This window comes from Phacochoerus africanus, chromosome 2 (assembly GCF_016906955.1).
Source record: "Phacochoerus africanus isolate WHEZ1 chromosome 2, ROS_Pafr_v1, whole genome shotgun sequence".
NCBI lineage: Eukaryota > Metazoa > Chordata > Mammalia > Artiodactyla > Suidae > Phacochoerus > Phacochoerus africanus.
The window spans coordinates 195,709,121-195,734,916 of record NC_062545.1 but is presented as its reverse complement, the minus strand read 5'-3'; the positions used below and the strand labels follow the sequence as shown (position 1 = coordinate 195,734,916).

At 41.7% G+C, this 25,796-nt stretch overlaps 1 protein-coding gene across 1 annotated transcript in view; it reads left to right on the top strand.

Annotated features, from left to right (window-relative positions):
* AGBL1 (AGBL carboxypeptidase 1) overlaps positions 1 to 25,796 on the top strand; it is a 794,103-nt gene that overhangs the window by 70,011 nt on the left and 698,296 nt on the right. The window contains exons 2-5 of the mRNA XM_047767507.1: positions 7,950 to 8,013; positions 9,927 to 10,073; positions 13,078 to 13,209; positions 17,021 to 17,114. Of these exons, the coding sequence (XP_047623463.1) occupies positions 7,950 to 8,013; positions 9,927 to 10,073; positions 13,078 to 13,209; positions 17,021 to 17,114 (437 nt within the window). The remainder of the gene's footprint in view (positions 1 to 7,949; positions 8,014 to 9,926; positions 10,074 to 13,077; positions 13,210 to 17,020; positions 17,115 to 25,796) is intronic.

The window sequence follows — 25,796 nt, the reverse complement described above, 5'->3', positions numbered from 1 at the left end:
TGCTCAAAGGAAAAAATCTGCAACCTAGAATACTCTATCCAGCAAGAATATCATTTAAAATAGAAGGGGAAATAAAAATTTTTTCCAACAAACAAAAACTTAAAGAATACTGCAACACAAAACCCAGGTTAAAGGAAATATTGAAAGGGCTTCTCTAAACCAAAAACAAAGGAAGGAAAGGGAAGAAAAAAGAAAAGAAAAAAAAAGAAGAAGAGGAAGAACTAGGACTGAGGAAACCACAATCAGAGAGCAGTCACTCAAATAAGCCAGCATACAGATTTAATCATGAACATGCTTCAAACAAAATAAAATTAAAAAGTAAAAATAACGAAGTCATCAAAACCATAAAATGTGGGCAAGGGATGTTAGGAAATAAATAACCCTTTTTGTTTGTTAGTTTGTATGTTTCTCTTCTTAATTTGAATATAGTAATGAAGTGTTTGAACTTACAGGACCATCAGGCTAAAACACACAATTATGGGAAGGGGTTAGCATACTTAAAAAACAGGGCAACCACAAGCCAAAACCAAATATTGCATTTGCAAAAAATGAAAAAAAAAAAAACCAAAACAATCAAACAGATAATAACAGGAGACCATCCAACCAAAAAAAAAAAAAAAAGGAAGAATGGAGAACCATAGAATCAACTGGAACATGAGATTCAAAATGGCAATAAATAATCATCTATCAATTATCACCTTAAATGTCAATGGACTGAATGCCCCAATCAAAAGACACAGAGTGGCTGAGTGGATAAAAAGGCAAAAACCTTCAATATGCTGCCTGCAAGAAACTCACCTTAGGACAAAGGATACATATAGATTGAAAGTGAAAGGGTGGGGAAAAATATTTCACGCCAATAGACATGACAGAAAAGCAGGAGTCACAACACTCATATCAGACAAAATAGACTTTAAAACAAAAGACATAAAGAAAGACAAAGAAGGACACTACTTAATGATTAAGGGATCCATCCAAGGAGAGGATATTACTATCGTCAACATATATGCCCCAAATATAGGAGCACCCAGATACATACAACAAATATTAACAGACATAAAGGGAGATATTGATGAGAATACAGTCATAGTAGGAGACCTTAATACCCCCCTCACATCAACGGACAGATCCTCTAGACAGAAAACCAATAAAGCAACAGAGATCCTAAAGGAAACAATAGAAAAGTTAGACTTCATTGATATCTTCAGGACACTACATCAAAAAAAGTGGAATACACATGCTTCTCAAATGCTCATGGAACATTCTCAAGAATCGACCACATATTGGGACACAAAGCGAATCTCAATAAATTTAGGAGCATAGAAATTACCTCAAGTATCTTCTCTGACCACAATGCCATGAAATTAGAAACCAACCATGGGAAAAGGAAAGAGAAAAAACCTACTGCATGGAGACTAAACAACATGATACTAAAAAACCAATGGGTCAATGAGGAAATCAAGAAGGAAATAAAAACTACCTTGAAACAAATGATAATGAAGACACAACCGCTCAAAATCTATGGGATGCTGCAAAAGCAGTGCTCAGAGGGAAATTTATAGCAATACAGGCCTTTCTCAAAAAAGAAGAAAGATCCCAAATTGACAACTTAACCACCCTCCACCTAAATGAAGTAGAAAAAGAAGAACAAAAAAGTCCTAAAGTCAGCAGAAAGAAGGAAATTATAAAGATCAAAGAAGAAATCAATAAAATAGAGACTCAAAAAACAATAGAGAAAATTAATACAACCAAGAGCTGGTTCTTTGAAAAGGTAAACAAAATGGACAAACCCCTGGCCAGACTCACTCAAAAGAGGAGAGAAAGAACCCAAATAACCAAAATTAAAAATGAAAAAGGAGAAATCACAACAGACACTGCAGAAATACAAAAAACCATAAGAGAATACTATGAACAACTCTACGGCAACAAGTTTGACAATCTGGAAGAAACGGACAGTTTTCTAGAATCTTACAGCCTGCCATAAACTGAATCAAAAAGAAACAGACCAACTGAACAAACCCATCACTAGAAATGAAATTGAAGAGGTCATAAAATCACTCCCTACAAATAAAAGTCCAGGACCAGATGGCTTCACAGGCGAATTCTACCAAACATATAAAGAGGAATTGGTGCCCATCCTCCTTAAACTCTTTCAAAAGGTTGAAGAAGAAGGAATACTCCCAAGGACATTCTATGATGCCACCACCACCCTCATTCCAAAACCAGACAGAGATATCACCAAAAAAGAAAACTATTGCCCAATATCATTGATGAATATAGATGCAAAAATTCTCAACAAAATCTTAGCCAACCGAATCCAACAACATATCAAAAAAATTATATACCATGACCAGGTAGGGTTCATCCCAGGTTCACAAGGATGGTTCAACATATGCAAATCAATCAGCATCATACACCACATTAACAAAAAAAAAGTCAAAAATCATATGATCATCTCAATAGACGCAGAAAAAGCATTTGACAAAGTCCAACATCCATTCATGATCAAGACCCTCGCCAAAGTGGGTATAGAGGGAACATTCCTGAATATAATCAAAGCCATTTATGAGAAACCCACAGCAAATATAATCCTCAATGGGGAAAAACTGAAAGCCTTCTCACGCAAATCTGGAACAAGACAGGGATGCCCACTCTCACCACTGCTCTTCAATATCGTTTTGGAAGTCCTAGCCACAGCAATTAGACAAACCAAAGAAATCAAAGGCATCCATATAGGAAGAGAAGAGATCAAACTGTCACTGTATGCAGATGACATGATACTATACATAGAAAACCCTAAGGACTCAACCCCAAAACTACTTGAACTGATTCATACATTCAGCAAAGTAGCAGGATATAAGATTAACATTCAGAAGTCAGCTGCATTTCTGTATACCAGCAATGAAATATTAGAAAAAGAATACAAAAATATGATACCTTTTAAAATTGCACCTCACAAAATCAAATACCTCGGAATACACCTGACCAAGGAGGTAAAGGACCTATATGCCGAGAACTATAAAACTCTCATCAAAGAAATCAAAGAAGATGTAAAGAAATGGAAAGCTATTCCATGTTCCTGGATTGGGAAAATCAATATTGTAAAAATGGCCATCCTACCCAAAGCAATCTACAGATTCAATGCAATCCCTATCAAATTACCCATGACATTTTTCACAGAACTAGAACAAACAATCCAAACATTTCTATGGAACCACAAAAGACCCAGAATCGCCAAAGCAATCCTGAGAAACAAAAACCAAGCAGGAGGCATAACTCTCCCAGACTTCAGGGAATACTACAAAGCCACAGTCATCAAAACAGTGCAGTACTGGTATCAAAACAGGCAGACATAACAATGGAGCAGAATAGAGAACCCAGAAATAAACCCTCACACCTATCTTTGACAAGGGAGGCAAGAGCATAAAATGGGAAAAAGAAAGTCTATTCAGCAAGCATTGCTGGGAAACCTGGACAGCTGCATGCAAAGCAAAGAAACTAGAACACACCCTCACACCATGCACCAAAATAAACTCCAAATGGCGGAAAGACTTAAATATACGACAGGATACCATCAAACTCCTAGAAGAAAACATAGGCAAAACACTCTCTGACATCAACATCATGAATATTTTCTCAGGTCAGTCTCCCAAAGCAATAGAAATTAGAGCAAAAATAAACCCATGGGACCTCATCAAACTGAAAAGCTTTTGCACAGCAAAGGAAACCAAAAAGAAACCCAAAAGACAACTTTCAGAATGGGAGAAAACAGTTTCAAATGATGCAACCAACAAGGGCTTAATCTCTAGAATATATAAGCAACTTATACAACCCAAGAGCAAAAAAAGCCAATCAATCAATGGAAAAATGGTCAAAAGACCTGAATAGACATTTCTCCAAAGAAGATATACAGATGGCCAACAAACACATGAAAAAATGCTCAACATCACTGATTATAAGAGAAATGCAAATCAAGACTACCATGAGATATCACCTCACACCAGTCAGAATGGCCATCATTAATAAATCCACAAAGAACAAGTGCTGGAGGGGCTGTGGAGAAAAGGGAACCCTCCTCCACTATTGGTGGGAATGTAAACTGGTACAGCCACTATGGAGAACAGTTTGGAGATACCTTAGAAATCTATCCATAGAACTTCCATATGACCCCGCAATCCCACTCTTGGGCATCTATCCGGACAAAACTCTACTTAAAAGAGACACGTGCACCCGCATGCTCATTGCAGCACTATTCACAATAGCCAAGACATGGAAACAACCCAAATGTCCATCGACAGATGACTGGATTCGGAAGAAGTGGTATATATACACAATGGAATACTCCTCAGCCATAAAAAGAACGACATCATGCCATTTGCAGCAACATGGATGGAGCTAGAGAATCTCACACTGAGTGAAATGAGCCAGAAAGACAAAGACAAATACCATATGATATCACATAACTGGAATCTAATATCCAGCACAAATGATCATCTCCTTAGAAAATAAAATCATGGACTTGGAGAAAAGACTTGTGGCTGCCTGATGGGAGGGGGAGGGAGTGGGAGGGATCGGGAGCTTGGGCTTATCAGACACAACTTAGAATAGATATACAATGAGATCCTGGTGAATAGCATTGAGAACTTTGTCTAGATACTCATGTTGCAACAGAACAAAGGGTGGGGGGGAAAATGTAAATGTAATGTATACATGTAAGGATAAACTGACCCCCTTGCTGTACAGTGGGAAAACAAAAAAAAATTAAAAATTAAAAAAAAAATAAAAAAGCTAGTTTGCCAAAAAAAAAAATTTAGTATAGTTTAAAGAAAAAAAAAAAGAACTGAGTTGTGTTGTAGAGCACCCAGCCGTTGTCCAGAGCATTGTTTGCTGGTGTGGGGAATCCTCCCCTACAGTGGAAATGATACCAGAAACTGAGGCTAACAAAAGTCTTGAAATGGTAGACCCGTTGTTGTGCTGCTCCTTGGCTCTGATACCCAGATTTGGGGAGGCTAAGGAGGGGCAGGTAGAACTGACATAGTGCATGGGTCACCTTTTCTGGAGGCTGGCTCAGCCCTGGGGAATTGAAGAATGGTGCCTTCTTTTAATGTGCAGTGGAGCTGATGGGAGGCATCAGACAAACATGTGACAAAGCTTTTAGTGGAGAAGATCTGAGGGCACACCCAAGTTCCTGGGTTTCCTTCCTGCCTCTTCCTACTTAAATATAGACATCAAATAACTGTCAATCCCCAGATGTCTCATCTCATCTGGAACAGGAGTTAAAGTGTTAAATTTTGGCATTTTGTTCATCATGGATTTTTTTTTGGGGGGGGCATTGTTTAATGTGAAAAAATATAACATTAAAATGTTATATTATTTACTGCATTTTAAATTTAAAAGTTTTTGCCCAAGGTAGTGCCTCCCTTGACTCACCTTAGGCTTGGCCCTGGCTTTTAAAGTGTGACCTCCTGGAATTGAAGAAAGCCAAGCCTGGCTTTGCCTTGGGTGTGATGTTGGACTTCATGGTTCCCTTGAATTTTTTATGGTTGCATTTGGTTTGATTCTGAAAAATATTTATTGCACCCATGCTCTGGAACAGCCTCTGTTCCAGGTGCTGGGAATACAATTGAGTCAAAACCTGGTCCCTTCTTTAAGGAGTAATATTGAATGGGGGGTGGCATGGGAAGCAAGATTACACACCCTGATGCCAACACCATGTGGTGCATACACTTGCTGTCAGAGCTGAGCACAGAGTGATATGGAGACAGAAGAGACCCCCAACCCAGCTCATGAGTGGGAAAGGAATCTTTCAGGAATGATAGTGCCCTTGAAGGAGGAGTTATCATTGACCAGGCTTCAGGAAGAGGGAATAGAATGATCAAAATATGGAGGCAAGAAATGACATGGTTTGAGCAGGAAATTATAAGCAGTTCCACGTTGCTGAAGCATGTATTTGGTCAGAGGTGTTGCGATGAATAATGAGCTGGAGAGAGAAGCAGAAAAGATCATGAGGAGCTTGAGAATTCCTATTAGTGAGCTGTGCCTTTATCTTCTATGTCATGGGGAGTTACTGAGGTCTTTGAAGCAGATGATGAACATGAGGCTTATTTATTGGAAGATTCAAGCTCTGCCTTAAATAATATACCTAAAAATAGCATATTAGGATTCCACTTTCTCCACGTCCTTGCTAACATTTACTATCTCTTATTTTTTTGATAAGAGCCATGTAGCAGGTATGGGGTCCTTATCTCACTCTAGTTTAGATTTGCATTTCCCTGATGATTAGTGATGTTGAGCATCTTTTCATTTATCTATTGACTATCTGTACATCTTCTCTGGAAAATGTCTCTTCAGGTCTGTTCCCTATTTTTAACTGGGTTATTTGTTTCTTTTTGTTGTTCTTGCATTGTATGGAGTTTTTAATATAGTTTGGGTATTAATCCCTTATCAGATACTTGGTTTTTGAATATTTCCTCTCATTCTGTCACCTTTTCAATTTGTTGTTATTTCCCTTGCTGTGCAAAAGCTCTTGAGTTTAACGTAGTCTCACTTGTTTATTTTAGTTTGTGTTGCCTGTGGTTTTGGTGTCTCACCAAAGAAATCATTGCTAAGATTAATCAGGGATTTTTTTCCCCCTATGATTTCTTTTAGGAATTTTATGGTTTTAGGTCTTAGATTTAAATCTTTGATCTCTTTTGAGTGAATTTTTGTGAGTGGTATAAAATAAGACTCTTGGTTATATCCAAAGGAACTGAAACCATTATCTCAAGATGGTATCTTCATGCTCATTCACTGCAGCATTTTTCATAATAGCTAAGGTATGGAAGCAACCTAATTGTCCATCAATAGATGAATGGATAAAGAAGATGTATATACACACAATGGAATATTATTCAGCCATGAGAAAAAGAATGCTGCCAACTTTAACAAGACAGATGGACCTTGAAGTCATTATGGGAAGTGAGATAAGTCAAAGAGAGAAAGATGAATACTGTATGTTATCACATATATGAAATCTGAAAAAGCTGAACTTGCAAAAATAGAGAGTAGAACAATGGTTCCAGTAGAATAATGGAAGTGGGGGATTTGGGGAGATGGTGTTTACAGATGCAACCTTGCAACTAGTAGATAAATAATGTATTGAGATCTAAAAATAAACAACACATCACAGTGCAAAGACCACTGGCTAACTTTTGGGAACAGCCTGGGCTGCACTTCTGGCCTCACTGTGGGGTCACCACAGGGGAATTGAAGTCCTCTCTTCTGCTAAATCTCAGTGTTCTCTTCTACATAACAAAGGGTGGAGAGTCAGGATTTACCAGGATCCCATGGAGCATCTACATAATGAGATTTGGTGATACCCTAGGTTTCTCTTGAGAAAATGAAAATTCATCCTTGTCAGTGAGGGAAGTTTTTACATCAGAGCCTTTGAGCGGACTTGTGTCCCTGCTCTCTGCTTTGCATTCAACAGTAATCCAAGCCTACTGAAATAGGTCAGAACTGTGCTACCTTGGCCCAAAAAGTCCCTTTTCATTTTCTGTTTCTGCAAAAACGACCAATGTTTATTCTTCTTCTCACCTTGCTTATGTTACTGTGACATGGCTCCCCAAAGAGGAGTCCTGAAGACTAAATATGGAGGCAGAACCCCAGAGACCCTTAACTCAGTGAGTCCCCTCACTGTCATTATTTAAGGAGCAACCCTTCAACCACTTTGTTTGCTCCTGTGGTATGTGGAAGTTTCCAGGCCAGAGACTTGAACCTGCACCACAGAAATTGCCCAAGCCACAGCAGTGACAATGGCTACCAGGGAACTCCTCGACCACTTTTTATGGAAGAAAGTCTTTCTTAGTGGAAGGAAACACAGCCTTACCATTTCCACATGGACCCCTGGCCCTGCCACCTCCCTTCTTTTGCATTCTTTCTAAAGATGGTGGCCTGTGTTTTCATTGCAGAGTTCCTCTGACAAGGAGTCAATCCTGACCATCCTCCAGGTCCTTGGAGATCTGCTTTCCGTTGGTGAGTAGGCCACACCCTCAGCCCTCAGGGCATGGGAACATGCAGCTCTGATGTCTCCCAGGAGCCTGTGTGGCCTGGGGATTTGCTCCAGCTCAGGTTTTCTGTGAGAGACAGAGTATCCTCAGGGTGGTTGTGCTTTGGGCTCCTCAGTCTTGTTGCCCACCCTGCAGTGATCCAAACTCAGGAAGGCATTAGACTCTGGGTGGTTATCCTCTGACAGCTTCACTCTGAGGCCAAGGACTCCCAGCCCTCAATGATTCTCTCTCCTCCCCTGCATCCCTCACTGTGGCCCATGTCAAGAACAAGGTATTGGCCTTTCCTTTATATCTGTCAGGTGGAGACAGGAATGAGGCCAGGGCTGGGCTTCCAGTGTGGTCAGCCATTGCATTTTCAGAGATAAGATGAGAGTTGACTGTATTAGGCATCAACTGAGTTAACTGGGCAGTGCCTCTATTAGCTCATTTCCACATGAGGGTCTTAGAAAACAGTTTCTTGGCCATTCCAACATTCACTCAGTTTTCATTTCTATGTTGTGAGCCACATTGCATTAAAAGACATTAGCACAAGATGGACAATATCAAACCTAATGTTTCTCCAAAGCCACATAATCTCAGGTCATACTTTTGGAAAGAAGGGTCAACTGGTGCTCAGATTTTCCTGTTGGTGCCCTGCCCTCCAATGGCAGCCTGACTTCCTCTCCTCCAAGTGAGGTACCTTCTGTAGGTGAAGCCCACTTGTCTTCTGGGCTAGTTCTGCCTTCAGTTTGGCCAGTGGTGTATGGAACTCTGAGCATGAAACCTTAGAGTTCTTCTGCTAAATGTATTGATTATCGCTCCTTTAGAAGAGGAGGAAAAATCAGAAGATCTTCTTTGGGGATGATCTCCCATCCTGCTGGCCACCTTGGTTGGGTGCCCCAGGTCCAGTGCGTAGAGAATCAGATGGGTCCCCTTCCAAGTTGTAATTGTTGCTTTTGAGCTTTTCATGGCCCAAATGGGGGAGGTTCCCACTCAAAACTAGTCTTAGGTAGAAAGACCAATATACTTTATACTAGCCCCAGAACCTATTTAAAACTCCCTACATACATGATTAGAAGTTTGTTTCTCAAGGGATTACTCTAGTTGTTTCCATCTTTTCCTCCCATCAGTTACTGAAGGCCAGCACCAAATAATCATTAATACCATCCATGAAATTATTCCAGATAAACTACCAACCCAATCCTTTTTATAGATGATTCAAACCTGTAGTGGAGGGATACTGATAGTCTGTCTTCTATTATATGATTATACAAAAGCCTATATGCATATTTCTTTCTTTCTTTCTTTCTTTTTTTTTTTCAGAGCCATGCCTGCAGCATATGGAAACTCCCAGGCTAGGGGTTAAATTGGAGCTACAGCTGCTGGCCTATGCTATAGCCACAGCAACGCCAGATCTGAGATGTGTCTGTGACCTACACCACAGCTCACGGCACCTCCTGATCCTTAACCCATTGAGTGAGGCCAGGGATCGAACCTGTGTCCTCATGGATACTAGTTAAGTCTGCAACCTGCTGAGCCACAATGGGAACACCCCTCCTTTTTTTTTAATAGGCGTATTTCTTAACATGCACACACAAGTCCACACATACAGTGCGACTCAGCAGGTTCTCAGTCCAGTAGATTCTAGACTTAGTTTATTTCAGCTCCTGTAAGTTTTTAAATATTCCATGACTTCTCCATTTCATACCCTCCTCCCACCTCTAACCTTGGATCCTTACCTATTAGCACAACTTTACACAAATTGCTTCAAACACTACACAGTTTTGGTTTCTGGGGTGCAGTGAACAGATCCTTGCTATATTTATAGCTAGGAGGTTCTTGCTCTGAGGAAATTCTGGTGGTTATTACAGACTCAGTGTAACTCTGCTTCCCCCTCAGGCACAGACCGGAGGATTCGCTACATGATCAGCAAGGGTGGCAGCGAAGCCCTTCTGCAGACCCTGGTGGACACTGCCCGGACGGCTTCTCCAGACTATGACATCCTGCTGCCCCTCCTCCGGCTGCTGGCCAAAGTTGGCCTGCGAGGTACCCACACCCCACCACCAGCTCTGAAGATGGCTGAAGGAGTATCTGGATATGCCGTCATGAGGGCCCCGGGGAGGCTTTTGTGGGGGAATCCAGAGAGGATGCATCAAGAAGGTCTAGACACCTCAGCAGAGATGGCAGGACCAGCCCTACTGGAGAGATGCTTGGATGTCAGCAAAGCCAGGGTCCCTAGGTGCTTGGGACAGGGCAAGGGTGGGCATGGGGCAGAGGGGGCTGGAGGGCTACTCTAAGGAGGTTTCCAGTCACTTTAACAATAAATGGAGCATCTCACACAGAAGTTCTTTATGTAAGTGCTTTACTTTCCTGGGGCTGCCATAAGGAATCACCACAAACTGGGTGGTTTAGGACAGCAGAAATTAATTTACTCCTAGTTCTGAAGGGCAGGTGTCTAGAATTCAGGGGTTGGATGGATTGGTTCCTTCTGGAGGCTCTGAGGGAGCATCTCCTAGATTCTCATTGTTTCCAGCCATTCTTGGTGTTTATTGTCTTATAGATACATCACCCCAATTTCTGCCTCCATCTTCACATGGTCTTCTACTCTAATGCCTTTCTTTGTGTCCTCTCTTCTTATAAGGATATTGGTCATTGGGTTTAGGGCCCAGCCAAATCTGTATGAGATTTTTCTTAACTAATAAAGTCTACAAACATTCTATTTTCAAATAAGATACATTCTGACGTTCCAGGCAGACAGGAATTTGAGGGGGACAGTTTTCAACTCACCACAATAAGCCACATGGAGGTGAAACTTTCCTGGTTGAAGGGAAGATGGGGCCTAGAATTCTTTCCATTTATGCTCCATATCTATTTCTCTTTCCTCATAGAAGACCCTAAAATACTCTCCCCATATTCGGGACCTTCTTGGAGCACAGTAGAAAAAGCCTGGGCACTTGGGGTGCATGCAAACATTGCAAATTAACCATAACAGTTAAGCTCTGATTTTACGTAGGTCATAGTCAAAAAGCTCAAGTCCTCTGAAACAGAACTTAGATTTTTGGTGCAGGGCTCTGGGGTGCTCTTTTCTCTCAGTGTGTAGAGCTATAGTTTGATTTCATTCAACAATCCACAAGTGACTGAGACCCAGGCATCAGCCAGCACCTGTATGAGCCTGTTCTAGACAAAACCAATAGAATTCATTCATTGAATATTCAACATATTACTCCATGTTTCCAAGGGCTGTGTGCTGTTCTAGGCATTGGGAACACCACAGTGACCAGGACAGATAAAGGGCCTACTCTAATGGCACTTATATTCAAGTGGGGAAGGGCATAAAGTAAATAATTAATGAGATAATCACAGACAATAATAATTAGATGATAACTGGAAGAGAAACTGGTATGGTCAGAGAGAGGTGACATTTGAGTCCAAACTGAAAGCATGAGAAGTCAGAAAAGCAAAGAATTGGCCAAGTGAACTCCAGGAAAAGACAGAGGAGATATGATATATACCCTGGTTGTAAATGGCATCAGCTGGGAAGTCAGATCTGGGTGTCAGGCCTGGCTCAGACACTTATTAGTGTGACCTTGGGCTAATTGCCATTGGGCTGTTGTTTGCAAAATGGAGGTATCAGTACATAATTCTTGGATTTCTGTAAGGATTAAGCACAGTTGTATGTTACCTGCTGGGCACACGGGGCCAGAGTCCTGACAAACACGAGTCATCTAAGTTTCGTAGGAGAAAGAGAGATGAGTCGTGCTCCAAGGCAGTGACTTCCGAGTTATGGACCTTGATATTACTATTGTCATAATCACATCGCCCTGCCTTCTGCCATCAAAGATTGTAGCCCTTGATGTTGAATTCAAACTGTCAGGGGCTGACCTGAACAGAACAGAAATGAGATTGGATGGAGCCATATAGATATCTTTTTTTTTTTTTTTTCTGATAAAAGGAATGGGTCCTATGAGTTCAGTCACAATCTCTTTGCCAGTGTCCTTTGATCCCAAGGTAAATATTGGTAAACCAGGTTTAGGATGTTTTCTCTGTTTTACTCATTTCCACCTATGATAAATCTGATAGTGATTATAAATTCTTGCAAAAAAAATGATGATTTGGGTATTAAACTTCGGAAGGGACACAAACAAATGTGACAGGTGACAGAGTCCCTGGCTATCCTAGTGGAAGCCAAGAACATAGAATAAAAAGTACTTTCCCCTTATTCTTATGCTTATTTATTAATAATTAAAATAATAATGACTTACAAGACTGAATATCAGATTATTTAGATCAATAATTTAAAGTTGGGGAGAACTTTTTATTTTCTGAAATTATGTTTTCACCTGTTATTACAAACTTCTCTTCCATAAAGAAGGATGACCTTTTAGATACCTCTTAGCTCTAACCATAACTAACATTTTGCTATATTTCCATCACTTACTTATTTTTATTTGAAATATTATAAGGAGAATTACAACATTTTCCTCTTAAATAGTTTTGAATGCATTTCTTTGGAGAGAGACATTTTCCTATATTATCACAATAGCATGAATACAAATCTAACAAAATTAACAATGCAAGCATAATTTATACTCATTCTAGTTTCTCCAGTGTTCCCAGCATGTCTTTTTCAGACAGGTTCAGAGAAAGATCCAATCAAGGTCCATTCACTGCATTGGAATGCTAGGTAACTTAAGTATCTTTAATTCCAGAACTGTCTAAAATGAAGAAATTTATTCCCAGCTGAACTCATGTTTGAGGACCACCAGAAACATCCTTACATCTAGGAGATGGGAGTCATACAACTCACAAGGCTTCATGTAAATACGACTTGAAGAATAATGGACCATATATGTACCCTCAATTAGCTCTTCAGAGCCATCTAGTCCCAAAGGGGACAGACTTAGTAGCATTTTCTACTAGATCTGAAAATTATCATTGGCTATGATTATCCTCTTCCCTCTACCATCTTTGCCTTCCTCTCTCCTGTGTATCACACAAGCTTCATAATTCATGTGAAACACAACTAAGATGGATTGATTTGTGTTCATAGATAAAAAGTTTGGACAGAAGGCACTGGAATTGGAAGCACTTGATGTGACATTGATTCTGGCCAGGAAAAACCTGTCCCATAGCCAGAACCTCCTGCACTGTCTCTGGGCTCTGCGTGTGTTCACTTCTAGTGGTAAGTACCTCCATTGTGGCTCTCTGGGCTGGCTTCCAGACCTGGGCCAGGACACCTGGAAACCATTTAGGGGTGTGGATGGAAGGAGGGCATGAGTGGAGGACACATGTCATCCCCAAAAGATAAATAAACTGTGAAGGACCTCATATTCTCAAGGCCGTAGAGGTGAGAAGTTATTTCCTCATTGCCTCCTCGGCCATGGGAAATTCTTGAGGCTGTTCCTGAAGTTAGAGGTTCATATTGTTTTCCCTGGAGCTAGAGATGGTAATATTCACATCTCTCTATTAGTACCACAAGGCGAGAAAGGTCTATGACAGGGGAGAGCAAGCTTTATTCAAGGCACAGGGTGATGTGTTACAGCTGTTAAGGGTGCCCTTCACATTACAGATCTCTCCACTGTGTCCCAGGGTCACAACATCCTTTACCAGATTTTATGTCACAATACTTCTCAACATAGTCCTTAAGGTAATTAGATCTGCCATGGCACATGGGTTGATGTTATTTGCCATCTCCTGCTTTGGATTATTTCTGATTATCAGAACCATCCTGTATGTACATGTAACATCTTGCAGCAAAGAAAAGGAAAGTGAAGCTTTGAAGAGAGAAAAAATTGCTCGAGTTCCTACAGATAAGTCATGAGGGCTGAGTTGCTAGCTGCAAAACCCATGTTTCTTCTACTCTCATATGGAGATAGTTTTTATTAATAGATTTGATTCTATACCACCTATTTCGGCTATAATGAACACAGACTTTTATTTCTCCTATCTGAGCCCCTTTCTTGCAGAATGAAAGTGGCAGTTACTTAGATTAAATGCTTTCTAGAGAAAGGAACATGAGCCGAAAGCCGGGAAGACTTGGGTTTGACTCTGACTTCATTTCCTAGGAGTCATATGACGTGGGTACTTAACCTATTTAAACTCAGTTTCTTCCTTTGTAAAATTAGAGTTATAATAAAAGCTCATTGACTTAGTGATGGGATAAGTAAGCTAATATTCATGGATAAGCTTGTCACATAGCAGTTGCTCAATAAGTGTTAGTTTTTCTCCTCTGCTCTATGCTTTCCCCTTAGCTCTTTGAAATAATAGGAAGAGCACATATATGGGAATAAATAAGTGACCTTTTCCCATAATTATGCTCAGAACTACCAAAATAGTAGGGACATATTTCATTGATTCATTCCATTAATGAGCATGTATTTCTAGGGAATAATGAGATAGAACCTTGAATGCATGTTCACAAACAGATTCTCTATTCAGACTCATATATGTTGACCAGACAATCAGAGAAGATTTGAGAGAGGCTGAAAGAATCTGTATATACCCATCTTTAATAAAGGAAACTCGACATGAGAAGCTGTGGCTTTGTGTAAAGGACAACTCTCATTAATGAGTAGCCAGAAATTGCATCACCCCCATTTGAGGCTTGTCACTTGAGGCTTGCCAGCAGCACAAGATTTGAAGTATCTTATCTTGGTTTCATAAAGAATAGTTAAGCTGAATATCTTACCTTCCTTATTATAGACTTTGATTATAGAGATCTTCAAGAATTCCTTCAAGAGGGAGCTCTGAAAATATGCTAAGATTTGTCTGTGAGATTGAGGAGGTGGCCATTCATCTAGTAGTCTAAGACAATTTTTATTGTATGAACTGTTTCACATGATATTAACAACTCTGCAATCACTCTCTATACATTGACTTTACTGATGCGAGATAAATAGAAGTCACAAAGCCCATGGGTTGCTGTCTCTTTGGTGAATTGTTAGCCACTGTTGAATGTTCCAGCAAGCTTTCTAAACAGTGCCTATCTACAGAGGGAGTTGGCTGGAACCATAATGCATCTGTGACAGCCAATGAAGCCTCCAGCAGCTCTCTGCTGGCCAATAGGGATGTTTGTGAGCTGCCAGAGGTCTAACCTTGGGTGGGTATCCAGCATAGAAGAATTCAGGGAGGATTTGTTTTATTGTTATCCTCTCTTGATTTCAAGTCCAAAATTGTCCATGCTTGAATTTGTGCTCTTAAAACTATTTCTTCCTTAACTCTACTTAATACTAGAATTTTGCAGAATTGTTTGCCAGGAATTTACTATGTTTTCCCAATTTAGAAATAAGGACTGAGTGAATATCTGTGAAGGGAAGATTGATGGGCAAGACTAGGATGCCCAGTTCCTGAATTTTGACTTAGGCCATGACCGCCTGTACCAGCATCAGTAGAAATGTATGCGTAGAGGGTGTTCTGGGAACACACACTCCTTGTGACAGCTAAAGCATCAGCCTCAGCCTCTCTGATGACTGGTGCTGGGATGAACTATATTAGAGACTCCAGTTTCACAGTTATCTTCCAAGCCAGTATAAGCCTCCCTTACTTCTCTCTTTGCTTACCCAAAACCCCCTTGTTTCCACTCATATTTCTGGAACAAGGCTGGCCCAAAGCAAAAGGCATCTCTAGGTCTCTGTTTTACAACAGTCCAGTGAGAGAAATAAAGAAGAGTCACACCCTGGAAGATAATCTTTCCTTCTCCCCTTGAGTGTTTTGTCCCTTGTCAAAGTGATTCCATTGTGTATCCTGTGGATGCCTCCTCTTCTTTTTTGACATAACCAGAGCTCTTCCTAAAGAGCAGAGCAGAGTGGGGTCCTAGGGATAATGCAGAGAGGCTAGGGCATCACTGGAGGTGAGAGTGACATCCAGAGGTCTGGGATCCAAAATGCTTGCCCAATACTCCCTAGAGTCTCTTTCTGTCATTCAGAACTATCGCTGTGTTTTTATTATCATCCAACTGATCAAAAAAGCAGACATTTCTGATAGTTACCCCTGAGCAGGACCAAATGATTCTTCCTTTGCCATTCTAATGGATAGTGGCATAGTCTGTTCTTAACCTCAGTGATAGGAGATCCAAGTGCAAAAGTAGGGGAGCTAGGAGCCAGGGTGGACAGAAAGAGCACTAACTTCTTTATGAGGCTGCCCCTTAAAGTTTTATTTTATTTTATTTATTTATTTTGTCTTTTTTGTCTTTTTAGGGCCACATCTACAGCATATGGAGGCTCTCAGGCTAGGGGTCTAATTGGAGCTGTTGCTGCCGGCCTACACCAGAGCCACAGCAATGCCAGATCCTGACCCAGTGTCTGCAACCTACACCACAGCTCACAGCAATGCCGGATCTTTAACCCACTGAGTGAGGCCAGGGATCAAACTGGAAACCTCATGGTTCCTAGTCGGATTTGTTTCCACTGTGCCATAATGGGAACGCCAGCTCCTTAAAGTTTTAAAGGAGTCAGTCCAAGTTGTATTGGACCTTAACCCACCCACTTATGGTTTTTTTTTCGTTGCGAGGTCTCCAAATAGGAAGATATGCCTAAAAAAGTGGTTTTAAGATGCAGTGTGCATGTGCCTCTGTGTGTGTGTGTGTGTATCTCTGTGTACACACATGTTTGTATCATATGAAAAGTTGGTGGTGAGTGAAACAGTTTGAATTGAAATTCATTGCTGGAAAACCAAAGATTTCCTTACAGGAAAATCTGCTCAGCAATCGACTTGACTCTTCTGATTAAAATAAGTGGAATAGGGCAATGGGCCATCCAAAAATGAAAAGTATAATTTTGCAGCTTGGGCCCTCTTTGAGAAGAAGATGGTGTGAGAAGACAATGTGTGTATTTACTTCCAAGCCAGGGATGAAAGACCATAGACTTTTTCTGCTTTTAAGCTGCCCTTGACAAGGAAGATGATGGACCTACCCTGTTGTTTAGGCTCATTCTATAATGCTGAAAATTACACTTGGTTCAGTTGGGTCAATAACTACTGTGCTTTTTCTTTCTCAGTCACCACAGGAGCCATGCTAGGAATTAATGGAGCAATGGAACTGCTTCTCAAGGTCATCACCCCTTACACCCAGAAGCACACCCAAGTAATCAGGTATCAAGTACTTTAGTACTTTTGCACTTTTTTTGTCGCATACAGAGATGGGAATGGTTTCATAGATATTCTTCTGGTACTTCCAGTTCACTTAGCAATGACATGCCCGCCCCCCTTGTAGATATGGTACAATGACTTTATCTTTTCTCAACCTGCATCCCTCCCCACCTAGGCATCATTTCTTCTTATCTCCATAACAGCCCTTAGTGGATATAATAGCTTCCTCATTTTCAGGTGAGGATACTAAAATGTGGAGGGGGTCTTATCCAAGGTCACAGTGTTAGGAAAAGGCAGAGGTGGGATTTGATTTCCGATCTGGTTGACCCCAAAGCCCTTGTTTTTGGCCTGAAGCCTTTGGGTATCTCTTTTCATCATAGTGATTCTGCCATAGTGATTACCATCCTTAAAAGAAAGTTTAGAAATTACAGAGAAAGGCGATGCTCTCACGGTCTCTGAAGAGTCAGCTAGCTAAATTTCTGATATGAAATTCTGGTTGCACGCTGGTTTTGAGATGTATTTTTACAATTGAAAAGTGAAACTCAGCCCATTCTCCCTGGCCCTGCCTGCTAGAGTGGAGTGAATCACAACCTTAAAAAGGGAGATGGTTAGATGTGAAGGCTTTAGAGATTTTTGGAACCATTAAGATCCATCATTTATGGGAGTCACTCAGTGAGGACCCTGAAAGAATATTAGAAAAAATTCAGCCAATTTCCAAGATATATGTGGTCGTTTGGCAAAGTAGCATTTCCATGCCTGGCCATGATATTTCCCACATCCCAGCATCAATCTTAGGCTCACGTTCCACCTGCTTATTTTTCTCTTGGGTCACCCCAGTAATGCCATTATCATCCATTCTCACCTGCAGCTCCCTACAACAGCATTTCCTAGAGTAAAAAACATTATACCTCAGTAAAAAACTCCTCGTCAGACATACTGAGAAGTCCTTGGTTAAACAAAGTTAGGTATATTTCTTTACTGTAAGATTTCTCAGGGCCTTGGTAAAGCCAACACATGTTCAGAATATTCAAGTCAGGTATCTAGCATGTAGTTTTCCAACATGTATTTGGGTAGGGAACGCTTTTTTTTTTTGGGTGGGGGAGACCACCATTTGGGAAGTTAGTGTTCCCTGAACCTCATTTGAGAAATCTCTTCTCTGAAGTGCAAATGCATTGCAAGATGGGATTCAAATAAATTCCATCAAGGGATCTTCATCTAGGAAGTACGAAAGTTCAGAGTCACAAAAGTTTGGTGACAAAAACATCAACTTTCCTGATTTTTCTGTAATTATGCTTTATTTCCCTCTTAAACTTCCATTTTTCTATTTGAATACATTTGACTCAGACATTTCTGGTTTTTTATCATGGTATAAAGGCCTTTGCTGCTGACATCTGCATTCTTAATGTGTCCTGTGGTCAACAATCCAGGAACTGTATCTTTTTGCCTTACTCACAAGGCCTCTCCTAAACTGAGGCTGTTTCCATGTGTCTCTTTGGCAGCTCAGGAGCATCTGATTGCTTCCCCTACATTGTGTGAAAGTCTAGCAGTGTCTCCTTGGCCCATCCATGTACTGGTCTCACTCAGTACTCATCCGGGTACTGTGCAGTTTGACGAGTTTCTCTAGGCAACCCCTTCCCAGCTCACCTCAGCACTAAGCACTAGGCCCTTCCCTTCTGGAGTTTTCTGTAGCTTTGTTCAGTGAGCAACAAAGCACAGAAGCCTCCTTCTCAGAGACTCATTCTGGTTGCCATCTCTACTTCTCTTTTTCTCCTGCAAAGCTAGCAGAATTCAGGCACAGGCCTGATCAAGGTGCTGTGGGAAAATGGGAAATTCACACCAGAGATCAACAGGAATGGATATTTCCAATGACAAAATGACCTTTCAGGGACCTCGGTCATATTTCTGCCTGTCTAGTCTGTTCCGTAAAAGTTAGTCAAGACGATTCCCCTTCTTGACCCAAATGACAAATTAAAACCAAACCTCCACAGAGGAGAGTCTTTTCCACTAACTATTTCAATAGTGCTGTCACTTCCATGGCATTTATTATGTGCTCTGCCTGTGCTAAGCTCTTAGCATGCATTATCTCATTCAATTCTCTCCACTCCTCTGTGAGGCAGGTGCTATTACTGTCCTCAGTTTTACAGGGGAAAAAAATAAGGAAGCTGAAGGAAGTTAAGAAACATGCTGGGATTTAAGTGAAAGAGCTGGAATTTAAACCCTGCCTGATGTATGAGCCTTTGCTCTTAAACCACCACTGGAGTATCTTACACAGTCTATTTCCAGCCTTTTATTTCTAAACCACCATATGTAAGACAATCATAAGCTGTTAAAGTTTGTTTAAATTTCTGTTGCTATCCAAATGCACATACTCATGGACCATTTTGCTTAATTATGGTGGGGGTCTTTCTCCTCCATCAAATGGTTATTTCCTCTCAAAGGCTACATAAATGTCTGTTCCCTCTGCTTCTGAATTTCTCCCAAAGCTGCCTCGTTTTCTATCTTGCCCCCTAACTGCCAGTATCAGGACAAGAACAAGGGTGATAGAATCAGAAGACCTGCATTGTCTTGGTGGGTCTGATTCCCTGACGAGTCATTTATCCTTTCATAACTGTCACATTTCTGAAAGTGTGAATATCAAGTCCTACCTCTTAGGTGTGTTGTGGGCATTAAGAAATAATGTGTGGAGTTCCTGCTGTGGCACAGTGGGTTAAGAATATGACTGCAGGGTGTCTCCGCTTCCCATTTTGACTCAGTAGTAATGAACCTGAACATGAGGATGTGGGTTTGATCTCTGGTCTTGATCAGTGGGTTAAGGATCTGGAGTTGCCGTGAGATGCAGTGTAGGCTGCAGGTGCCGCTCAGATCCCGAGCTGCTGTGACTGTGGAGTAGGCCAGCTGCTGCAGCTCTGATTAAATCCCTAGCCTGGGAACTTCCATATACCATGGTTATGGCTCAAAAAGCAAAAAAAAAAAAAAAAAAAAAGACAAACAAAAAGAATATGACTGCAGTGGCTTGGGTTGCTGCAGAAGTGCAGGTTCCATCCCAAGCTCAAGGCATTAGGTTAAATGATCTGTTGTTGCCCCAGCTGCTGTGTAGGTCTCAGCTGCGGCTCAGATTGAATCCCTGGTCTGGGAACTTCCATATGCCATGGGTGCGGCCATAAAGAAAGAAAGAAAGAGAGAGAATGTACAAAAATCTTGGAAGCTGTCATGATCTGTGCATGCAGGTCAGAAGAAGAATTTCTGGACTCTTAATCAGGGTGAAAAGAAGAGTTTATTGAGCATGACAAGGTAAAGAGAAAGTAGAGTTGAATAAGATAAGAGATGCTGCAAGCACAGCAGGATAATTTCCTGATGATCAGAGAGGTCTGATCACAAGTGCGTGGTCATGTCTGTTTTTATAGCCCAGGGAGAGAAGAGGTCTCAGGATACACCTGCTGACCTGCTGATTGGTTGGGGAAAGAGGGTTCTTACTATACACTTGGTGGTTGGTTGGGGGTGTATAAGGGCCCTATAGAAGCACAGTGAGGGCTGGACCATGTACTTTTCCTAGTAGGGGGCAGAAAGGAGTAGGGCAGGTTGCTCAAGACAGGGGAGGGGGCATTAGAGGTCTGGTAATTCTTGGCCAGAGGCTTTGAGTTCAATCTCCTTGAAGGGGCCTTGACACCCAACAGAAGCTTTGATGTGCTGCAATATTATTTGTCATGATGAATGTAAATGCTCTTGGATCCTTGGCTGCCTGCTTCAGATCAGTCAGCAGAGCTAGAGGAGAACGTGCATATGGAAGTTTTCTGCCACTGCTCACCTTCTTCCATGATCTCCTTCTCCCCAGCAGTAACTAAGACATACTCCAGGAAACCCAGTGGGTTTACTCAACTCCAGTTGGAAGCCATAACCTGTGGGTTTGCAGGTGTCTTTCAGGATGGGGATGAAGTAAGATGTCAACAGACATGAATAGCCCTACTGAATCTCATCCTCCAAATGCTAGCAGGCTCTGGGAGAGCTATTCTGGGAAGCCTTTGTAGGAGCAGATGCCCAGAGATGTGTCACTATGACTCCTCCCTGCCCTGGAGATGAAACCTGCTCTGTTTCTCTAGCACAAACCTAAAATTAGTTATGCAGCTGTCCTCCAATAAAACCCTGTCTCCAGAGAGTACTCAGGGTGAGATTTATGACAGAGGCACATACCACACACCTTCTAGAGGGAAGGGGCAGCAGGGGGCAATTTCACTCATCCTCTGTGGCCTTGGGCCAGCCCTCACTCCAGGGGAGGTAGCTCTTCCAGGTCTTCCTCACTTCCTAAACACCCACCAGGCTGGCACCATTTACTCCCATAGATGGGTGTTGACTTGTATCTGTTCCCCTATAACCATTGCTTTTGCCTGAGCAGTTTTTGTTGGACCCAAATAGCTCCTATAACCCTCCAACTGGTCCTCCCTGATTTCAAAGCAATCTCCATCTCCATCCTTGCCTTTTACTCCTTCTCTCACCTCTCTCTTGAGCCAGCTCTCTGTGCACAAGGGATGCCCTATCCTGTTCCATATATTTCTTCATGTGCTTCCCTCATTCTGGAAGGGCATCTATGTCTTATTGAATGGTAGAGGCTCCCCCTGTCCTTCAAGCCCCACTTTATGGTACATGCTCCACCTAAGTAGATAGAAGGCACTTCCCCTCCTCTAGCACTTTGCTCATATTTTCCTCTAACATAGATCAGATTTGATTCTGTCCTATGTTGGCCTATGTGTCTTCTCTCCCCTCTAAATTCTAAACCTCCTAAAGGTAGAAATCAAATTGTGTTTATCTTGCTTTTCTTCATTGGCTCTATCCAAGTGCCTGGACCATGGTGGGCTCTTAATTCAATTCAAAAGAAATTCTTAAATTAAAAAATATATATTTTGTGAATAACGATGAATAAACAGTTACTGAGAGTGTGCTATAATAGGCATGTTCTATTTATTATCTTACTCTTCTTTGGTCCCCAGTTGATTCCACATTAGAGGTTCTATCATGTCTAAACCTGTCTGGGAAATGATGCAGCGGGCCTGCCAAGATCTCTGTTGTGAGAGGGACTGAGGGGCCTTCTGGAAGAGAACTCATGCTAAGAGAATGAGAGGCCACAACCATCAGCATGAACAGGAAGAACAGAGGCGCACTCACTGGGGTGGGGAAGCAGGAGAACTTGACTGAAATTAGCAGAAGAGAAGGATCTGACTTTGAGGGGATGTAAGGACAGCATTCACGTTCAGACTTTGCTTACTATTTGAGATAGAGCCATGCTTCTAGTATTGGGTTTGATAATCCCTTCAGCTACAATTTATGGGGCTTTAGAATTTATGGGGGAGCTTTTTATAGAATGGGGGAGGGAGAAATGACACAGGGCCAGGGTCAGATAGCTCTTGCTAGATCGTTCTACTGTGAACAAATTTGTTTATGTCTACCAAAGCTGTCTTTCAGCTTTCCAAATTCACTAAGTAGGAAAATTTATTGAGGCAAAGATGGATTGCTTGTCTGTGACTGACTCATCTTGTGACCCTAGAGGAGCTCATGTTTGTTCCATGCCCCCACACCTTCTGTACCTCTGTCTCCTCATTTCTAGGGTGGACCTAAAGGTTTTGGGTAAAAATGGCAGTTTCCACTGTCTGTCCACGTGACTGTTTCCAAAGCATGGCCATATTTTCACGTGGTAATTGTTAACCTAACTCCTGAAGCTGAATTATCAGCTGTTATCATTGGTTTATCTCCCAGGATTTTAAACTCTGTTCTTTTGCCTCACAGACATCAGAGTCAGTCAGGAATAGGCTGAGTCTTCCTAACAGACTTTGGTCCTCATGCTCTATTGTATTCCCTGATCATTGCACCATCCTTGAGAAATGGAATCCGAAAGCTCATCCACGGGCTGAGACAGTTCCTTCATCCTTACTTGCAATTTCGCTGGAGATCTCCCAAGAAGACAGGAGGCCAGGAAATGTGCTATTCAGGACCCTTCTGGTCTAACCCTCACACACAATAGTATCTCCCATATCCAACCCTGTGAATGTCCTCTTGGTCTTGCAGCAGATTTTTCCTGCTGTGATTTATACTCTGCAGGGTCAGGAGCTTTGGGGGCCATGGGGCCATGGCCTTTGTGCTTCACCTGGGCTCAGACACTTTGGCAAGAGGAGAAGATGGATGTGTTGGGTCTTTAGCAAGCCTCATAAGCAAATTCTTCAGCTTAGTCTCTTGTTGTCTGTGCTTAGAATAGTTTGAAGTGATCTTCTCCTTTCAAAGCCCAGATCTCAGGGCATGTCTGGCATCTGAGCTTTGCCTGAGTGCAGGATTACTAGGCATTGCTTCATTGGCAGCTCTTTACAGTGATTTCATCTTCAACTTATGAGCTCTAAAAAATGTCCTGCTCCTCCTTTCCTTCCCTTAAAATTCCTATATTTTTTCAGAGCCAGACCTTCTGGGCTTTCTCCAACCATCATACCACCGCTTTATCTGATCATAACAGCTGATGGATGAGTGGAGACTCAACCAAAGCTAATGGGTTCCCTGAGACCATGAGCGATAGGGTGACTCAGCTACTTTATCACTGAGACAAAGAAGCAAATTTTCCTATTTCTCAAAATAGATACTGAACTTCTCCCTGGGCATTCATTTTCCCTTACCCTCCCCCCAATTAATGACTTTGTGACTTTTGTTGTTTAATATAATTAGACTCTGTGGTCTTCAGAGCATGGGCTCACACTGGTGTTTCAGAAGTTGTGTGCCTCAAATACCTTGGAACAGGAGCAAAAAAATTCCACCCCCTCCCCACAAGTGCTTCTACTGGGAGTGTACAAGGCAGACACAACTCTCTGACAGAGTGATTAGTGCGTCTGCCATCTGACTCTAAGCCTGTAGCTGATGGTGGAATGAATAGTTTCCTACATGTATTAAATCTTGGCGACTAGGTTTGTTGGTTTAAATCCTTCTCATCTTTTTGGGAAGCCAGTGATCTCTCCCTGATTAGGGCCAGTCTTGGATATTCAAGTCATAGCATCTAAATTTGGAAAGTCTTTAAGGATCTGCTGGTCCAGGTCCTTCATTTTAAGATGTGGTGACTGAAACCCAGAAGTGTTGAACAAAGCCTTCTATCTTAATTTTAAGACACTATTCATTTCTCTAAGATGCTCTATTGTATAATGAAAATCAAACTTGCCCTGAACTAGGACTTTTAACATTTAGTTGACAACATTCTAAGCATCTGTTTTGGTGCTAGTTATGGGTGTTTGAAAAGAATAGAAGGCAGACATGTCTTCAGGTTGGTGACAGTCTATGGCAACAACAATGCAGTGTGGGAGGAACCTTCTGACTGGTGTTGGGGGTGTGAAATACACTGACTTCCTGTTCTGTGGAAACATCCTCATCATGCCTTTGTCCAGAAATGCCCTTGGAGTTGTGCCAGAACGACCACTGTTGTGGGCCCCAAGGACTTAGGAGGCCCAGGACTTTGGAGATCCTTCCTGGACATGTTACATACTCTTCTGGATCTGAGCTGGGCTTGCGTTGGCAGTGCCATCTGCAGGGTTCCTAGTCTGTTTATCTTCCTCTGGAGTACTCTCTGATGACCTGACATCTTAGGGAGGTGGACTGGATACCTTGAGGAGGAGAAGTTCTGGAACCCATGTGTATGGGGTTGTCCTTAGATTCCATGGTCAGTCCTTCACTCAGAGGGGAATATCTGGCAAGATCATCACTCCTATCTGGAGCAGTGTTTTGTTCTTTGCATGCCATAAGATGGGGCAGACGGAATGTTGTTGACATGCTGATGTTGTGTGCATTGAATTGTTTGAATAGGAAGAGGCTCCAAAACAAAACAAGGAAACTTCCTGGGCCTGCACACCCTGGGACGGGCTGATCTGCCCCCTTTGCCCTGGGGAGGGTTCTCCACAGAAACTCCATTCCCATCTTCATCTGCTGAGGCCTGTTCTGCCCATATCTCTTCATGGATCTGCCTTCATTTTCCCTTCGTAGACTGGAGGCAGGCTTTCACTTTCACTTTCCCGGGAAGTGGGGCATGTAGAAGTTAATCTTCTAGCACAGCCTGACTCAGTAAAGAGCTTTTGCAAAGACGTTTGCGTCTTCCTGTAAATCATGCCCTCCTCACAGTACTGTAACTGCCCGCAAGTATGTGGGTGAGGGGATTTGAAGAACCAGAGGTAGGTACAGAAAGGCCCTTATTAGAAAGACTTTTATGACCTTCCCCCTTGCTGTGAAGGAAGAGATGTTTGTAATAGGTCATCACCAAATTCTTCAAGGGTTGATTCTCACTCAGATATCACGAATTATAAAGCTTGTGCATGAAGGAGATACACTCTGCTTTTCCTATGGGGCTGTGAGTATCTTCTGCGATGGGAATATACTTATTTAGCAGAGACAAGCCAACTCAATTTGTTGGAAAGGAAAGGGTCAAAGGGAAGCCATTAAGCAGATGGATAGCCATCTAGAGCCAGCTTCCTTAAAGAATTTAGACAGAGATTGCAGGGTGGAAACAGATTGGAGGCTTTCTAAGTTCAATTATAGGGCAGTTTTAATATTAGATAGCATGTGATAATTGATTATGTGCAAAAGAACCAATGAGGAAAATGACTAGAAAACAATGGTCTGCCATTTAAAACAAGTGAATCATTATAAATAAAGTTTGAATTTATTTCATGTGGTACA